The sequence below is a fragment of the Ahaetulla prasina genome, chromosome 1, assembly GCF_028640845.1.
Source record: "Ahaetulla prasina isolate Xishuangbanna chromosome 1, ASM2864084v1, whole genome shotgun sequence".
Classification (NCBI taxonomy): Eukaryota; Metazoa; Chordata; class Lepidosauria; order Squamata; family Colubridae; genus Ahaetulla; species Ahaetulla prasina.
In genome coordinates, this window is record NC_080539.1 from 222,564,711 (window position 1) to 222,584,330 (window position 19,620).

The following is a 19,620-nucleotide window of genomic DNA, read 5'->3' on the forward strand; positions in this document are numbered from 1 at the left end:
CCTTAGCCACTAATCTTATGAACTTGAAAAGAGAGGAGGAGGAGGAGGAAGAAGAAGAGGAGGAGGAGGACTTTAATCCCTGCTAAAATTTCCAAAAGAATTATTCTTGCTTGTACTTAGCTTGCCCGGTCTATAAGAGTACATTTATTTTGAATCCTCAGAGCTTAAATGAACAAAAGCAAGTAAAATAATTATAGCCTATTCACTCATAACTAATCTTTCATGACATTAAACTAGTTGCTGCAGCCATAGTGACATGTAAAATGTATTCTACAATTTAGCAAAAGTGGGGTCAAAGAAAATATCTCAAGCTAATAAAAAATCTCAGGAATAGAAAATATTTCCATCTCAAATAATAATACTATTTTTCAACAATCTTCAAGCAATCTGCTTTTAATGAACTACCTTTTCATTTAAAAACATGTCAAGATAGTTTATGAATTAGAAAGAATGAGCTGCATTTTTTAAAGAAAACAAAAACAAGCAACCATTTATTAAAGTAGTTTCGATTTTCCGGGTCTAAGAGCTCTCAAGTGGGAAAATGCCTATTAACAATAAGTAATATGGACAAAGCAGATAGAGTAGCAAAGTAGTATGGCGTCTAATGTTTTTTTTCCTCTTTTTGATTATTCTTAAAACTCTGGAATAAAAATGCTGAAAAAGATCACCATAGTTTAGGCTTATCTATCTACGGTATGAGGCGCTGATGGTGGTGAGGTTCCTGGAACATTTTTTTTGAAACTCTTTATTATTATTATTATTATTATTATTATTATTATTATTATTATTATATACATCAATATCAATACATGAACAGTGAGTCATCTGGGTATTATTCATTTGAATATAGCTAATAATGATAGCATTAATATTATTTGTTATTTAAATCATATTTATTTAATTGTAATAATATTCTTATACATATTTGTATTAAAATATAAGCCTTCATTATTTAATTGTTCTACATTTTAATCCCCATTCTAATAACAATAACAGAATCATTAGAACATACAGAGTATCAACATCTTTCAACCTCTAATCTTTGTATCTAATTATTTTTAATATATTATATTAAAATGTGCATAATAATATTCCCCCTATTTCTTGTGTCTGTCTCTATACTAGCTCCTAGTAAATCTAGTCTTGTGTTACAAAATATTTCCTCTATCCATCATCTCTTGCCAGTTTTATTATTTCAATTCTTATTCATTTTTTGAATTGCCTCCCAAATTCCTCCCTTGGGTCTTCATCTCTGTCTACCTCTTTCCTGGTTAGCTTAGATATTTCTTCCATCTCTACTATCTTTTGCTGCCAAGCCTCTAGAGGATCTGCCCAACTCTCCATTTTCTTTTCAAATATATCTTTCTGTTTATCCAGTATCATTTTTTGGTCTTTTAGCATACATATATTTTCCCTGAATTGCTTCATAAGCAATTCAGCATATATTATCTTCTCCCTCTTATCTTCTTGTTTTGTTTGTTTATTTAGTTCTGTCTTTCCCCCTGGCCTCTCCATTGCATCCTCTATTTCCTGGGCTTATTCATTATCCTTTGTGGAGCACTTTCTAACTTCCCATTTATGTTATTCATTAGGTCCATTATTTCCCTGTGATTCCTAGTCATAGTATCATGAATGCTTTAAAACATTGCCACCAATTCTTTTTGCAACCCACTTATTTCCTCCTGCTGAAACATCTTGCCTTCTTTTTTGATAAGTCCAAATATCGCTCAGTAATCTGTCACTGTTCTATCACTGCCCCAGAGTCTCAATGATTTTTGCCCTCAGAAAATCACTCTGGAAACCATTTACTCAGTACTGATGTTGCTCCTTTGTAAATACAGTAATATGGTTCTTTATGTCCCACAGTCAGTCAATTTAGCTCTTTTTAGGTAATCCAGAAAAATTTCCAAATGTCTCAAGTCCCCACTATAAGTTCAATCATAACTCCTGATATTTAAAAGTCACTTTATTTAGATGTCTTCCGTATTTTCAACATTAGAGCTCCAGTAGTCATGGAATAGATAAGTATAAAGTGATAGCACAACAGTCCTCCAGGTGTTATTTCCACTTTCTCCTCTGTCTTATCAGTATTTTTCTCAGGGTTGTAGGGATTTAATGTATTTGATTCACCAATAGATGGCACCTTCCATTTAACTTCAACATTGCATAGATTTTAACGTTCCATTTGTATTTATTCAAACAAATAATCAAAATTCTGACAAGTAATTCCAGCATTTTAAAATGCCTTATTCCCAATAAAAATTAAAAATTATCCAATCTTTCTGTGTTTTTCTTTTGGGTCTATGATTTTTCTCTCTGTAATTGTTCGCTGCTTAAACAAACTCTTCAAAGAGTCCCTTTTCCGGAGTTAATTTCCTTTGGGGTAGGTTTTAAATAGAAAAAAAGTCACCTCACCCAGTTCCAGTCACTGTTCATCCACACCGCTCCAGCATTCTTTGTTTCTTCAGCTGCCCCAGCTTCATAGCAGCATAATGGCTGCCACTCCTCTTCAATGGGGAATTGAGAGGGAATTAGCCCTGGACCAAGCAGGACAGCTGTTGCTCTCCATGACCTGCAGGGCACCTCTCCACTCTTACAGGATGACTTTAGCACCTTATGGGGCCCGCCAATGAAGGGATTTGGCGTGAATTCGTGGAGCCCACTTTTCATGTCCGATAGTTCCGCGACGTCAGTCAGAAATCCTTTGAACATTTTTAATGTCTTTCTGCCCCCAGGTACAAGAGGCTCTTTAACAAAATTTGCCCCCTTCACAATGCTGCTTATGTGATTTCTATAAAAAGTTAACTGCATGCAGTCAATACCTTCTTAATCAAGTAGAGTACATCACTGCATATATTTTAAGGGAAAGTTTGAACAATAAGTGGGCTACATTGATGGTTAATATTCAAGTTGCCATATATTACTGGAAACAAAATATCCAAGTCACTCCCACCAGGATTCAGGTCAAATTCTTTACTTCCCTAATCTATGCAAGTTATCATTTTTTTTCTCCACCATCAAAGATCAACTTAAATATATGTATATAAAGAAAAACTGTAATGCTTTTAAAGAAAAATAATAAATTGCACATGATTTTTTCAGAATTTTTCAACAAATATATAATATGGATGGCAATTGATCAAAGGTTTATGATCTTATTGATGATAGTAATCAACCAGTAATAAATTTAAATATTCGTTCAGACCTACCTGGGTATGAGCAATTAGTGGTTGTACTAGAATATTGCAAGGCCTGTGCAGAATACACAATGAAGTAGTACATGGCCTTCCATTTCTATTTCTTCAATTTCTATTTCTTCTACAATCAGCTGCAGCAATTCCCTATCAGAAAAATCTTTGAGATTTTCTAGAGAAAACCTATGTATGTGTTCACTAAAAGTCATTACCAATTTGATGGCACACAACCAACCATTGGGATTGCATCAGAAGCTGCAGCTACTGTAAAATTTTTCAGCTGGGTTATTGAGAGGACAGCCTTTCATAAATATACTGTCCCTGTTCTACAGACAGCAACAGAAAAACACTTCCACACTTAGTCTCCTCAGTTCAGTCAAACATCTTAATTAGAAGTGAGAAGAGTTTTCATCCTCAAATGCAAGTCCTATTTTCAAAAGCTGGCAAGTTCATGCTAAACCTGGACTAACTTTATTTGTGCTGTATTAATAAAGGTTATTATAAAAGTCAGAGGGGTTGTAATGTAAACCATTCAAAGTCTTAGCCTGGAATTGGGCAGCCTGTAAATTGTATTAAATATTAAGCGATTATGGAAGGTGTTAAATACCTGAATGGATCTCTCTCAAGACCCAAACTGTCAGGAAAGATTAAGACGTCTTACTTATGAAGTCATGATAATCAATGCATGTATTATAAATGTGCAATGAATAAATTTCAACTCCAGAAAGATGCTTTGTGGCCACATTCTTTCTCAGATTAGCTGCAAAGAGATGCCATACATTCCCAAGAAAAAGACACAGCTACTTTAATGAGTTGCAGACTACACCTTTTGCTAATAATTCCCAAATGTGATGGGGGGAGAGAATAGGGGGAAAAAAGCCACTTTCTGTTAAAAATGTAGACATTAAAGAGTTCTCTAGTAGCCTGTGAATCAGAAACTATTCTATGATGTATATTTTTAAGCTTCCTTTATTCCTATTTAAAACTGTCTCTCCATGCCTCCCTTACTATTATTTGTAAAAAGTCCAATCTATTTTCCAACACACCAGGGCTATTCCTAATTTCAGAACAACACCCTGAGGAAATTGGTCCCAAATTGGTCTATTGCAGAAATACAGATCTCAGCTGCCCAATTTGCTGGATAAAATGCAACATAAATTAGGAATTCCAGCAGTTTTTAAGAAAGGCTGCTGGAGTAAAGAAACGACCTGCTGGTTGTGTTAAAGGGCAGGTGGGAAGCAGAAGCATCTGACTCAGAACTGTAACTGCATGTTTCACTCTTCCAGCTGGAAAGCAGGATAGAGACTCTCGACTCAGTACAGAGATGCCTGCTGGATTCCTGCCTTAGATCAGCACGAGGGTCACCACAAGACCCTATGAGACTGATTGCTGAAGCAATCCATTGCTGTACTTTAGGAAGCCTTAAAGATAACTAGAAAGTGACGGTCATCTTCCTAATCCTCTTTCTGTCACGGTACTCGCTCTCTCGGGTTAAATAGGAGGAGAAAGGTATCCACCAGGCTGCACGAATTCCTCCCGTTCTGCTACGAAGTCGGACGCTGGTTGCTTAGGGTCCTGCATCAGCACCATGGACAACTCCAAGCCTGCCACGCGATTCTCCAAAGCTTTCCTACCCGGCTATGGAACCTGAACGCGAGCCACAGCCCGCCCAGGAGCGCATCTCTCCGTGCATTTCGCAGCGTCACATCGGGACTCCAATCCGAAGGAACGACAACGATGGCAAAAGCAACGAGCAGAAAATTATGTCAGATTGACACGAATTGCAAAGGATGTCCTGGGGGGCGTGGGGCGTGTGATTGCGCATACCTGAGAATTAAAGGAAGGAGCTGGGCTCTTGCACCAACTACCCATATTATCTATTTCCTTCCATGATACTGCTATCTGGAGGTGGATTATTTGTTGTTTTCAAAGAGCCCTTTTGATTATGCTTGTGAAAGCTCGTAGTAGTAGTAGTAGTAGTAGTAGTAGTAGTAGTAATAATAATAATAATAATAATAATAATAATAATAATAATAATAATAATAATAATAATAATAATAATAATAATAATAACAACTGCTGAAAGTCCCCAAATTCAGGGCAGTGAAACAAAGAGAATGGGCTTGGCAGTTCTCCCATACACCCATTTGTTTTGGGGCTCTCTCCTACCTTTGCTTTATTGTCTCTTTCCCAAGGTCTCAACCAGTCAACGTTTCCACAGCACCCAGTTACTAAATATTCATGCAACTACAGAATCTGGCTTCATGATCTCATTCCTCAATCTCTCTCTTTCTCACTGACTCTCACACATGCACACACAGAGGTGGGCAGCTGAATATGTATGCCTTTCAACTAGCAAGAGAATCTGCTGAAATATACAACACGCTGATTTGAATTTAAAGAAGCTTAGGAATCTGTGCTTTTATCTTAGAGAGTCATAGATCTTTCCTTTCCTCTCCCTCTCCTTCCTCTTCTCCTCTAACACCCTTTCACTATTCTGGAATGTAACTATAGTTTCTCCAATCATTCCTATTCCCAGAGCTCTTCTATAGGGTTTTTGCTCATTACCACTAAAAATGAATCTAGCTAGTTGCACAATACATTTTGCTGTTTTGAAACAAAAGAGATTGCCTCTTCAGGCTCCCCTTTCCTCCCAAAAAACTAGATTGTACATAAAGCTCACATCTGGGAATAATAATAATAATAATAATAATAATAATAATAATAATAATAATAATAATAATAATAATAATAATAATAAATAAGTGAGGGGGACAGTAAGTCCACTTCAAAGCATCAGCTCTTTCTCTGTCATAAATTAACTAGGTGCTATATTTTAACATGGCACATTGAGGACTTTACAGCCTGTTATGATAAAAAATAATCAATGAAAAAGTATGTATGCACAAACACAAATAATTCATCCTTCATCCCAACTGGGCCAGAAATATTTAGAATTCTTTTTTAAAATAATGATTGTGATTAAATGTAGTAGGACCCACTTCATGTCTCAGCTTAAATTGCATGGTTGCAATTCTTACAATCAATTTTTTACTGTACTTACAAAAAACAACTCTATTTACTTCTAAATATAGAGCTACTTTGCTGCAATGATTAAGGCATCAGGCTTAAAGGAGTTCTAGAACCACCACCACCCCTTAAGCACAAAGCCAACTGGATGACCTTTGGCCAGTCACTCCCTCTCAGCCCTAGGAAGCAAACAATGACAAACCACTTCTGAAAAACCTTGCCAGGAAAACTGCAGGAACCAGTCCATGCAGTTCCCAGCTGTCAAAAGTGAGCACGCATGTTCATCTCTCAAATCAACATATGTCTAATATCACAACAGGTGTTATATGTCTCTTACTCCTGGTACGATGTTGAATATATTCACTAAGGAATCCATTTATGTTTTACATGTACTTTATGTCTATTGTATATTATTATTTTTACATTCAGCAATCATCCTTCAATTTGAAAAATTCAATAATTCAGTCTATTCATGTTATCCTAAGGTTTCCCCCCCCCAAAATCAACATATGTACAATACAATAAACTTTTTAACATACTTACATTTCTCAGTGTATTGAATGCTTAGGCTTATAGGCTTCCTTAATCTATGAGCTACTGAAGAATAACAATTTGGCCTGCACTTAGGCATGAAAGTCACCTGGATAACCTTGGGTTAGTCATATTCTTTTAGTCCAACTCACCTCACAGGGTTGTTGTTGTGGGGAAAATAGGAGGAGGAAGAAATATTAGTATAAATAACTCAAGGTAAGTTCCTCACCTTGAGTTATTTATAAAAATAAAGGTGGGGAAAAATTAAATTAAATTAAATCAACATCTGCCTATAAAAGCACACTGCACTTGCTAAAAAAATTTTCATTGTCATCTCTTGTACCCTTCCAATCTGAACTTGGTCAAACAACTTCCCATGCTTATATTAACCCCTGTATAGTTTTTGCAATCATTGCTGCTATGTTTGTCTTTCTGTATCGAAACAATAAAGGACTACATCCAATCATCAACTACACATGAAATATTCACATAATTTGCATCTTGCCAAGCCACTACTCCATAAGTAAATTACAACCAATATTTCAAGATTTCTCTAATTATATAATTATATAATTATACTGCAGCCTTTTGGGTTTTTTTTAACATTCTCACAGAATCATGTTCTATGAGATGGGCAACTATAAAAAATATGAAGGAACATGAGGAATACATTTCATTTTCTGTTTTTCTTCTGTTTAACAATAACATTACAGCATTCATTTCAATTCCACTTGAGGTAACTTGAGTCTGAAATTACGGAACTACAGCTCCCAATATCCTTCAGTACAGTAGCGACATAGTAGTGGCATCCATGTGTCTTCTACACCAGGTGGGCCCCAACCCCAGGTCCATGGCCTGTTAAGAACCAGTTGTGCAAGTGAGAAAAAGCTTCATCTGCGCGTATGTGGGATTTAGGTAGGGTGTGAAACCATCCTCCCCAACCATTTAATCCTGGTGCATTGAAAAATTGTCTTCCACAGAACCAGTCCTGGGTACCCAAAAGGTTGGGGACCGCTGTTCTACACTTCTAGATATATTCACTAAGTGCTGCCTTAGTGGGGAGAGATCAGAACACAAGAGGCCCAACTTCAAACTTCTTGGTCAAGCCTTCTGCCCTGTTGGGCAGGCAAAATCAAGCTTTTATTCTCCATCATTATTTCACTTCCCTCCCTCCCCCCAATGACTGCTTTCCCCCCCCCCACCCCCAGGCTCAGCAAGCCAAGGGTTCCCTCATTCTCCTTTCTGGAGAAGAGCTGTGCTTCTTCTGCATTGGAAAAAATCATTGAACAGAATTGACTCTAAACCGAACTGGTGCTTGTTGGCTTCCTCTCTGAAGGTTGAGGCTAACTAAGCCTCAGGATAAAACTCCAGATGAGAGGGAGGTGGGAGGGAGGGATGGAGAGAGTGAGAGAGCTTTATGAATATCGCAAAAACAAAGCGGGACAAATGATCTGTGTATCTCTCTCTCTCTCTCTCTCTCTCTCTCTCTCTCTTTCTTCCTCCCTCCCTCCCTCTCTTTCCCTCTCTCCCTCCCTCCCTCTCATCTGGAGTTTTATCCTGAGGCTTAGTTATATATTCTCGACGGCCTTTTCTTAATTCACTTCACCGGCGGCACGCCCGTTTTGCCAAGGCTGAGCGGCTTCCTTGTGTTTTTTTTTTCCTGGGCTCATCTTCTCAGCGCTGGGAAATAACAAAATCATCATCATCATCATCATTAAAAAAGGCGCAAAGAGCCTTTGCCGACGCCCGCAGCCGCCACCCCGGCCTTTGACCGCGTGGCTCCCCCGACGAAGCGACCTGTGTTACTTTGGCACTTTTTGCTCCTCCCCTCCTCGCTCGGCTTTCGCCTCGTCGCAGCAGCGGCGACGACGGCGTCCTCGGGATGCGGCCGCGCGCGGCAGGATCGTAGCTCCTCGCTGCCGCCGCCGGAGCTGCTCCGTCGCCGGCTCCGGGAGGGTGGTGGTGGTGGTGAAAGGAGGAGGAGGAGGGGAAGATTTACGGGCGAGCGGGCGGGCTGACTTGCCGGCGAGCCACGCTTGAGTAACCCGAGCTGCCGTAACCGCGCGGGAGGGACGTCACTCCCTCTGGCTAGCGGAGCAGCCCGGTAGCGCCTCTGCCTTCCCGCCTCAGCGCCCGGCCATCGCTCGCGCCGGGAGTGGCGGAGGGGGGGGAGGGAAGGGGGGAGGAACTGGGCGAGGTCTTGCCTTCCGCGGGAGGAGAAGCGGAGGCGCGGCAAACCCCTCACCTCGGGCGGATTCCTCAGCCACGTTTCCGTCCTCCCCCCCTCCACGCCGCCGCCGCCTCAGGCTACCGGGTTTTTTTTTCTTGTTCCCTCCTCCCGTCTCTTCTCTCTCTCGGGGGTGGGTGGGAGGGGGGGGAAGGTGAAAACGAGCGGGTCAGGTTGGCCCCGATGCAGAACCTGAGCATGGAGCAGGCACCGGGAGGAGGGCGGGAGGCTGCCTATGTTCGGCGGCGCTGCTACTAGGATCGGAAGCGAGCCTTGCCCGGCGCCCTCCCCCCTCTCACCCCCCTCCCCCCCGATGAGATGAAATCTCGCAAAGGGTAGCCGGAGGGAGATCGAGAGCCAGCAAAAGCGACCGAAGAGCCGGAGCCGGCAAAGCTTCGAGGAGGAGGCGTCGCGCCCCGGGGGGGGAAGGTGGAGATCGTGCAACATGCCAGTTCGCAGAGGTCACGTGGCGCCACAAAACACCTTTTTGGGGACCATCATCCGGAAATTCGAAGGGCAAAGTAAGTTGGCGCCCCGGGAGTGTTGGGGAGGAAGGAGCTGGTGGGCGCCGGGGAAGGAAGGGAACCGAGACAAGTTTAAACTCAAAGCGATCGGGCTTGGCAAGGGCTCTTCCTGGCATCCCTGGGTGGCTGAGTCCTATCCGAGACGGCGATCGGGGTAGCTTTTCTTCCCGTCTTCGCTTTGGCAACTGGGTTGGCAAATTAATCTGTTTCCTTCCTTGGCACAAAGGGGCCAAGACGAAAGGCAAATGTCTGTTTATGCATGTTCCCCCCCCATCTTTTTGGTGGGGCGGCGGCTTTGGATGGCCTAAAGTCCTGGAAGGGCAGCCAGAAAGTTGTGTGTCCTTTTCTGCCTGGAAGTTGAAACCTTGACCCTTGGTTGCCCGAAAGATATTTTGTTTGACTTGACTTTGTGAAAAAGTTTCTTGCAGGCCCTTTCTAAACTGGGCTGCTGAGTAGGATGAATTAGGATTTTTCGGGGGGGGGGGAGGGCTGTAAGATCCTCTAGTCTGACAAGATCTGATGGTTAAAGTCTTAAGGCATCAAAAGCCCCTGAGGGATCATAAAGACTCATAACAGTGTAACCTTTTGTGAGTTGTCATATTGAAACATTAAAATGATTGTAAAACTGCAATAAATGATGAGTTCCTTTGGAAAGTTGTCTAACAACTTGAGTATGAAGTATGGTGGCTTGCATGAGCTTTCGTTTTAAGCATTTCAAGAACGTTTGTTCTGAAAATAGGGTTAGAGCTGCAAAATGCAATGCTGTAAGTGTTTCTGTAATCATAAGGATTTACTTTTAGATAAGTGTGTATAGGATTACAAATTCAATCTTTCAATTATGTGGTCACCTAGTCTTTCTCAATTCCCTGAAAACAGGAAAATGGAAAAGTATCTCATTGGAATGCAACAAGATAATAAATTCTAGGAAGAATATAAGTAGATTGCTAACAATTCTATAATGATGCTATGGATATCAGGCTAACAGATTCCTACCCTGTAAATGTCAGATAGTGCAAGTTTTCTAGATGGAAGGAAGCTACTAAAGTTAGTGGACTTATCTCTCCGTAAGGAAATACATCAACGAGGCCATTGAGCGACATACATTACGGCTGCTGCAAAGAGAACTTGTCAGTAATCAGGGACTTTTCTTTGGAAGATGACATGATGAGTAATATTTCACAAAATATGTGAATGAGGTTGAGAGAAATCAAAACAGATGTGCACTGCCTTGCAGACTTCTCGCTGTGTCTTCAAGTGTAAATATGTTTAGCCTTTGGATAGCTCATGTGCGCTTCTGCCATAGAATAGCTCTGATGAAGCTTGGAAAAGAAGTGAGGCAAATATCTTGTGCCTTGATCCTTAATGTTGTGACAGATGTGGCTTCAAGGTTGTGCCTGTCATTGAAAACGACAGGCTCAGCAAAACTGAGCGGGCAGTGCAGATTCTGTAGAGAGAGAATACAGGGGTGAGTAAAATTTCAAGTAAAATGCTCTGCTAGAGTACATTAATATCTTTAAGCTGTAAATTAATAATTGAGGCTATAAATTACTCCCTCCTACTCTCTTATAATCACCTAAAACCATATGTTTCTGCAATTCTGTTGGATTACTTCTGCATATGAGAATGAAAATCGGCCCAGTATCTTGCTTTATACAGTCAGGATTAGATGTGTTGTATAATTAAATTCTTTCACTTGGATTTTGTGAAAACAAGAATCCCACAGTCATGTTTAGAGGATCATTTTACAGGGCGGTCGAGAGCGTTCCAATCAACCTGCTCTTGCAAAAGAGTGCTGGAGTGCCTCTAGGTAGCCCTCTTCCCCCCAAATTGTTTTCCTTCTCATCGTACAGTGCCCTAGATTAACTTCCGCTGTCAAGTTTCTGTCTGTTTAGCACCTCAGGTAGGGCAAATACAAAAAGGCGTTCCTGTGCCAAATAAGTTTCATATTCAGAACACCTAGGTTGCATGCAAAGGTTCTCTATCTATGGCATCTCCTGTTAAAAATGACCAAGTAATGAATGGATAGGAAATAGCCATGTTAAAGACCTTAGAAAATAGATGGGCTACATATTTAGACAAGGGCTAGAAAGGTGCCGGGAGCTGGATTTCCCAAATTAGGTAGGAGTACAAAAAAAGAAACAAGGGGGCGCAGAGGACAACACTGCATCTTCATTTCATTTCACCACAGTCTAATAAAGGCAGCTTGGTTTTGCTGTACAATCTCATCATTCCCCCCTTCTGCTACATTAAGGACTATAATGCTGCAGTGTCCTTCTGACAGGCTCAAGTCATATGTACGCCCTGGAGAGATCCGGGGCTAGATGGCCAACAGTCCTACAAATATAAGTCATCTTTTGATGAGTAGATTCCTGTTTGGGAGAACCTTTTAATAAGCAGGATACGTGCTAGCCTTTTCCATTCAAGTAGGGCTCTTCAAATATTTAGCAAAACTAACATCTACTGTGGTGTTGGGAAAGCTAGTTTTACTAATCTATTAAATACATTTGTAGAATTGTTTGCAAGCCAGTGATATTATCTTAACTTTCCTCTGGTTTTTCCCCCAACCAGTCCAAAAGCCTATTACAAAGCTTTCATTAGAGTTCAGGCCCCAAGAAATGAAGCCTCTTTCAGTAGCTTAGCCAAGCAGTTCTCGGCACAAAGAAAAAAGCTTTTTTCAATAGAACAGTAAGCCACTATTAAACTTTTTGCCCAGACTTAAGTTTTGCAAGTGATTGCCTAGAGTGGATTTCCCTCTCCCACGAAGTCAGCTGATTTTGAGTTTTAATTCTTCTGTATTCCACTGTGTCATTTTTAAAGAGCTTTGGTACACCAAAGTGGTATTAGGCCTCTACCAAAACGCAACAACGTATGTAGAAATTTGATGCAGGGACAGCCCTTCTCTAGACGGACACCTGAGGCTTTTGAGACATCGTAAGAGTCTTGAAAAAATGTCTTGTTGTTTTATTGCAGATAAAAAATTCATCATTGCTAATGCCAGAGTGCAGAATTGTGCGATCATCTACTGCAATGATGGCTTCTGCGAGATGACGGGGTTCTCCCGGCCAGATGTCATGCAAAAACCCTGCACCTGTGACTTTCTTCATGGACCAGAAACCAAAAGGCACCAGATTGCCCAGATTGCCCAGGCGCTGCTTGGATCGGAGGAGAGAAAAGTGGACGTTACCTATTATCATAAAGATGGTAAAGTAGTTTCCTTTTTTGCGTTTCTTTCCAAAGGAGTTTGGAAAGCCAGCTTCCCACGATGGTTGAGATACTCATTGGCTCTTGTGAATGCTTATGAAATGTGTGGTGCTTTTTTCCCCTGGACATCTTGAACGTCTTTTATTGATGTATCAAAAGAATGCCAGTCCACCCATTCTAGGAAATTAAGATAGGATACAAGGGACTGTGATCCTGAGCTACAGATTAGAACAGTGTTTCTCAACCTTCGCAACTTCAAGATACATGCTGGTTGTGGTGTTCCTGGAATGAAAGATGACGCATCTTCAAGTTGTCAAGGTTGAGAAACACTTCATTAAAAGAATAGCCTCTTGCACACAACAATCCACTTTACTTTCATTTAAACACAGCTCTGGATTGGTGTGTTTTTCATATGGCTAAATTACCGAATGGCTGAAATGATGTGAATGGTTCTCTACATGTGGGGATTTCCAAAGAGATCTTGTTTATGGCTTAAGTTTTCAATTTAGTATACAACAGGAAGGAAGGAGGAAAGGATTCTATTTCTGGGCAAATTGTATGTCTGTGATTGTGATTGTTTTCAGCTTTAAAACTCAACTTCTATATGCAAGAATGCATGCTGAATATTTTACTATTTCCAGAGAATGATGGTTCATATCTCTTCCTTCCTTATATATTTATTACTTTTCACTGAGTTCATTCATAGAATTTGTCAGTATTCTCTCTATTTTCTCATTCTCTGTCACAGTTAAGATTGTGAATGAATTGTTCCAAAGCAGTGTCGAAATACAGCATTATATGTATTTCAAAATAATATGGTTTTGGATATATGCATGTGTAATTGTATAAGGTGTAAGGGATAGTTTTCTCCACATTTCCTCATTATAGATTTAATGGTGAATGTTCTTCAAAATTTGGGCTGTTTAGTGTACTGGATTTTATTCCAACAATGTGTTCTAGTACTGTTCCCAGAAAAAGAATTTGAGATAGGTGCTATGTTCATGCCCCTGTATGATCCAAAGCATCTTTTTTTGGGAATTAAATCCAAAGCATTGCATAGGGCAATTGGCAATCTGAGAACAGTGAAGAATGTTCCCAATTGTTGAATCAGATTTTAAATACTGGATTGTTATTAAAAAATCCAATCACATTATGTACAAAATGTGACTGTCATTCTAAAGGCAACTTTTATCTCTTGCATACATATGTAAACCTCAAACAAATTAAGGACTAATAAGCATTTTCCATGTGGACTGTGTTGATCTATATTGCAGTAATTGCTGTTTCACATTGTGGAATAAAAAACCCTATGTGGCAAAATATTTAAAATAAATGGTGAATTTGATTTGATAGACTAAGATGCTTGCTGCTATATAGTATACTTACGTTTAAATGTTCATCTATTGTTTCAAATACGGAGCAATAACTTTGGGGAATTTTTTTTAAAATTAACCTGTTTCAAAGAGGCCAAATCACATATTTTTAAAGGTTTAACTGATTTCAAATTGAAATAACTTTATTGCCAGCAGAATTTTTAACTGATTTAGATTTGCACAATGAATCATTACTTTCAGTAGTATACATATAATATATATTTGCTTATGAATTTAGAATGGACATTTATTTGTCAAAATGTATCCAGGTAAGGGGAGTAACAATACTAATTATTTCTCAGGACTTCATTTATTTTAGTTTCTGATTATTCAGTTACATAACCATGTTGTTGCTCTTCTATTGCTGCTTGCACTGTATATCTGTTTGAAGGACAAATGCAAATTTGTAATATATTCAAATTGTGAGCTTTAATTAAGCTTCGGAGACCCACCTGGGTGCTGTTTACATTCATTTGAAAATTGTGAAAAGGATCATAAAGTGACAATTGAACTTTAAAGAAGCTGTGACTCTTGTATCTCTTCAATGATGACATTGGTGGACTGGTGTTGCTGATGGATTCCATTCACTGATAAATGAATGGAAACAAAACAAGCACAATTTTTTTAAAAGCTCGAATACGCACATTTCCTTAAAACAATGTCTCCAGGTCAAGGAAAAAGTATGTCTATTCTCACAAATCATCCTGTTTTACCAACCCCATAATCCCTTGTGGGGTGGAGTCTGGGGAACTGAATGGAGCTGAGTATTTACTGGCTGGATGCCCTTCCTGTCGCCAATGTGAAGTTTGTTTCAGCAGATATATTCTCAACGTGCCCAGAGAGAGAAACATTTGCCTCTATCTAGGATCAAACTCACAGCTTCCTGATTGTGAGGCGAGAGCTCCACTTCTAGGCCAACGCACCAGTCATGTCTAGTCTTGCAAATGTGGTTATTGAATATTATTTGTGGTCTTTGTTTATTTTGTCAAACTTCTGTGGTGTCCTTCTTTTAGGACCCTAGATCATTTTCTCAGTTACTCTCCTACTGCAGCTTTCACAGATGAGAGAGATCAAAGGGAACTAGAGAGAGGAAGCATCATCATAATGCAAGCCCCTCTTTCTTTGTACCGGTACGTACATCAGTCTCACATATATACACAAAAGAGTTGGCCTAGGATCAAGAAGCTGCAACTACCAATCTTGCTGGATTTGATAGAACAAAGATTAAGATGTTGGCCTTGTCTAAGCAACAGAGAATCACCACAATTTTATCTCTTCCATTGTATCCAGAAATAGGTCATCTGTTCAGAACTTCAGCTTCAGATTAGTATATTATTAGTTGTTTCGGTAACAGACAATGTAGGTCTCACAGAGATTGCTAGCACTGTTACCGTATTGCAGTTCTCAGGATCTCCTGAAGAAACGCTGGCTTTTAAACATACACGAAAGTCTTGGCAGCCACTAGCTTATGGTGAAGAGATGCAGAAAACGGTAACATTTTGCTGCCTTCTAGCGACCGTCTGGCTTTTTACAGCCTAGTAACTCTGGTAAAACCAAATAGGTAGGTAGCACAAATACTACTTTTATGATTGGCACAAGATTATTTAGAAAGCTTCGTGACCGAATAGGGAAGGCACACCAGTGAATTCTTGACTCTTCTTATTGTGCACCATGAAGTATTTGTCATTGTAATGCTTCTAAAGAATTCTAGCTTTTTGTATACAGTGCCAGGCCCAAGGAACAGAGGCGGACATGAGGGGTGACTTCAGAGTGGTTGTATTATTGTTCAGCCGTAGACAGAAATCTTGGCAGATGTATCTGCATAATTATTAGAGATGCATATTGGATTGCTGGGAAGAGATGTCTGCCTTTGTCTTTGTCCTGCATAAAGGATTCCAAGCTATGTTGTCTCTTTACTCTCTGGAAAAGAGCCCCTCCCTCCTGTGACACTGCATTATATTCCATCACATCAGGTAGTCCTCAATTTATGATGAAGTTATGACAGAGCTCCCCATGGCTATTTACGATCTTAATTTAAATTTTTGATGCCTCCCCAGTCACATGATTGTAGCCATGGTGGTGTAGTGGTTAGAAGGCATTACTGCAGGCTAATTCTGCCGATTGCCAGCAGTTTGATCCTGACTGGATCAAGGTTGACTCAACCTTCTATCCTTCTGAGGTGGATAAAATGAGGACCCATATTCTTGGGGGCAATATGCTGACTCTTTCAGTCATTTAGAGAGGGCTGTAAAGCTCTGCGAAGCAGCATATAAGTCTAAGTGCTATTGCTATTAGATACTCTGGCCTGCATTTAAAGCTATTTGAAGCAGCCTGTGGTGATGTGACCACAATTTACAATGGGTGGTGTTTGTTTGTTTTTAAATCAGAAACCAATGTTTGCTTCTGGTTTCTGGCAAAAAATATTCATTGCAGACAATGAATTCACTTAATGACTCTGGTATTCACTTAGCAATGAGTGACTTATTCATTCTTACTGTAAGTACTGTATCAGTACTTACTCACTGATTCACTTAGCACTTGGCGTTGGCTTAATGACCATGGTGATTCATTTCATGAGTGCCATGGAAAAGACTGTAAAATTGAATGCAAATATGTAATGACCTGTTTAATGACCATCATAACTTACAACTTTAATTCAAGCTCAATTATGGTCATAAGTGGAGGACTACCTATCAGTCTTTCTACATCTAAATGGAATACAAAACTTAGATAGCTTCAGTCTAAATTACAGTAGTGGCCAAAATTGTGGAAACCTTTTGGGAAAAGTGTATTTTCTAAAACTAGCTAAGAACACCACTTTTTGGGGGGAGTAGTACCATAAAATTATATATCAATAGAAAGATAATTTAATCAAGAATGTAATGCAATAACTTTTATGAAGGATTTGTTATTAGAATAGCAGTTACAGTATAAAGAAGAAAAGTGAAATATGTAGAAAAAGTGAGATACACAAAAATTATCACCATAGAAAAAATGAGATATACAAAAAATATCATGTCAGTTAATGCTTAGTTGGGTAACTTTTAGCATGAATTACGGCCTTACAACATCTTCCCATGGAGTGAACCAAGTCTTTTAGTTCTGCAGCTGTTATAATGTGAAACCAAGATTGAATGATTGCTTCTATTAACTGGGTTTTATTGCTGGGTCGCTTCTGACTAACAAGTTTATTTAGTCAGCGCCATAGATTTTCAATTGGGTTAAGGTCTGGGCTATTCCCAGGCCATTCCAGCAGTGGAATATGATTATCTTGAAACTAAAAAAAAAAAAGTGGTGTTATTTGCCATTAAACCTCAAAAATACACTTTTCCCAAAAGGTTTCCACAATTTTGGCCACTACTGTAGACTTTTGTGGGCCCATGTGTTGTATGAATACCAGTCTGTTGTTTAACTTCAGCCACTAACCACGGAAATGACAAAACAGACAGCTTTCCAGTTGTAAAAAAACGGATAGTGGGAAACTTGTTGCATTAATAGTGAATTGAGTGGATATGCTGGATAAGGAAGTTCTATTCTTCAGATACGAACTGCATATAGGGGATAAAGGTAGGAGGAACTCAGATTAACTATGAGCATTTGGAATGCAAGTAGTTAAAAGAAATACTGATGTGAAAATTAAAAGGGAAGGCTTGAGCTTTGCAGGAACTGCTCATTAACCTTTAAAATGTATTAGAAGTTGTGTGCAGAACCTTCAAAGGTTGTTATCACACCTTTGTGATTACATATGTACTTGCCCATACCATCCCTTGCAGTTGATTATGAATTCATTGGATTAAAGCAAACGCGTTTCAGTGTATTTGTCCCTGAAAATGAGATATTACCTAATTTCTCTGTTCTTAGGATAGTGACTGAGTCATAACAACAATAAGCATATCTGCTTATACACAGTGAGAAGAAGTTCCTTTGCACTAAATAGAGCAGGTGTAGCAGAAATAGAGTACCATAATGTCCTCAGTCCCCTTTTTATTGGCCATATTGGTTAGTTGGAAGTTGGGAGTTTCACAATATCTGGAGATGTATCTGTTGCTCAGCACTGAGAGATACAATTGGAGGTTAAAAAAACATTGTCAGAGCAATTAATCATGGTTTTCTAGGATAGCAACCTTGAAATGTTCCTGGATTCATTACCTTCGTGATCTTTAAAAAATTATTGTATGGAATTATGCATGTCATTGTTACCGCTACTTCAGTGGTGGGATTCAAGTCCTTTAACAACTGGTTCTCTGCCCTAATGATTTCTTCCAACAACCAGTTTGCCAAACTGCTCACAAAATTAACAACCGGTTCTACCGAAGTGGTGCGAACTGGCTGAATCCCACCACTGCGCTACTTCCCTTATAGCATTGTCCTTAAGTTGCATTCCTTTCCTAGTTCTGTTTATCTAATAGAGTCATTTGGCTAAGATTTTGAATCTTATGCCACATACAAGCTATTACTCAATGGCTTACCGATATTATAAAATAGTCAGACAGAAACAAAAAAATTATTGGAGATACATTGCAGTGGGATTAATCTGGACTAAAAGCAGAGTCTACATTCTTTTTGATTCTGAGACTATCCTATTCATAGTAGAGGAAAGGTTAAAGTATAGAAATATATGTGAATCTTATGTCCAATTGCATCAAAATAAAATGGTCTCCAAAATTGCTAAACCAGGAAGTTTTAATTCTGAATAACAACTGGTACTCTTCGTGGATTTTTTTCACATAAACTTCATAACATCCGTTATAGTATACAACCTTTTTTTAAAGGACTGATTTGATTAGGTATCTTTGGAGGTAAAATAGTATTTACATAGCATATCAATATTTTTGTTTTAATAAAGTTATTTGCCATGGAAATATGTGACAGCCCTTCCTTTGAGGACTTCATTTTGCCATTGAAGTCGTTATTGCATAAATCACTCTTGACAGCTGTAAAATATTGCTTGAGGTGATAAAGCTATAAAGCTTTGACATAAAAGCTATAATTGTAGAAGGATTGAGGATGGGATGGCATATTCAATTGAGGGATATTGTAGTCTGTTGATCCTTTTTGTGTAATAGGTATACAACAAGGCTCTCAAACTAGGAAACATCTAAGAACAAGTAGGTCCTGTGAAGACAGATTATTGACAGGAGGGTGAACTTGTGTCCTGCTACCATGTTGGTGGAGAAATGTTGGAGAAGTGCAAGGGCAGGAGATGGACACTGTTAAAATGAGAACTGGAAATCCTGACTCCAAAGAATTCATTTTGTTATTCCAGAGAGCAATAGCATTACTTCTGACTGATTGGTGAACATTGGTGTCGAACTGATGAACTAGTGTTGAACTGATCAATCAATAGATTTCCCAACCCATAGTTTTAAAGGTGGATAACTTAATGTACGCACTCAGCTAAAAATACATATTGTTGTTAGTATTTTCCCTAACCCTCAGTGAAATGTTCATCTGATACAGCCTTTCTATCGCCCAATGAGGTAAATTATTAATATATTTTTTTCAATGGATATTAGACATGACAACTTTATGAGTAAATA

At 39.2% G+C, this 19,620-nt stretch overlaps 1 protein-coding gene across 1 annotated transcript in view; it reads left to right on the forward strand.

Annotated features, from left to right (window-relative positions):
• The first annotated feature begins 8,966 nt into the window (after positions 1-8,966).
• KCNH7 (potassium voltage-gated channel subfamily H member 7) overlaps positions 8,967-19,620 on the forward strand; it is a 408,359-nt gene continuing 397,705 nt past the window's right edge. The window contains exons 1-2 of the mRNA XM_058191645.1: positions 8,967-9,503; positions 12,477-12,707. Of these exons, the coding sequence (XP_058047628.1) occupies positions 9,428-9,503; positions 12,477-12,707 (307 nt within the window). The 5' untranslated portion in view covers positions 8,967-9,427. The remainder of the gene's footprint in view (positions 9,504-12,476; positions 12,708-19,620) is intronic.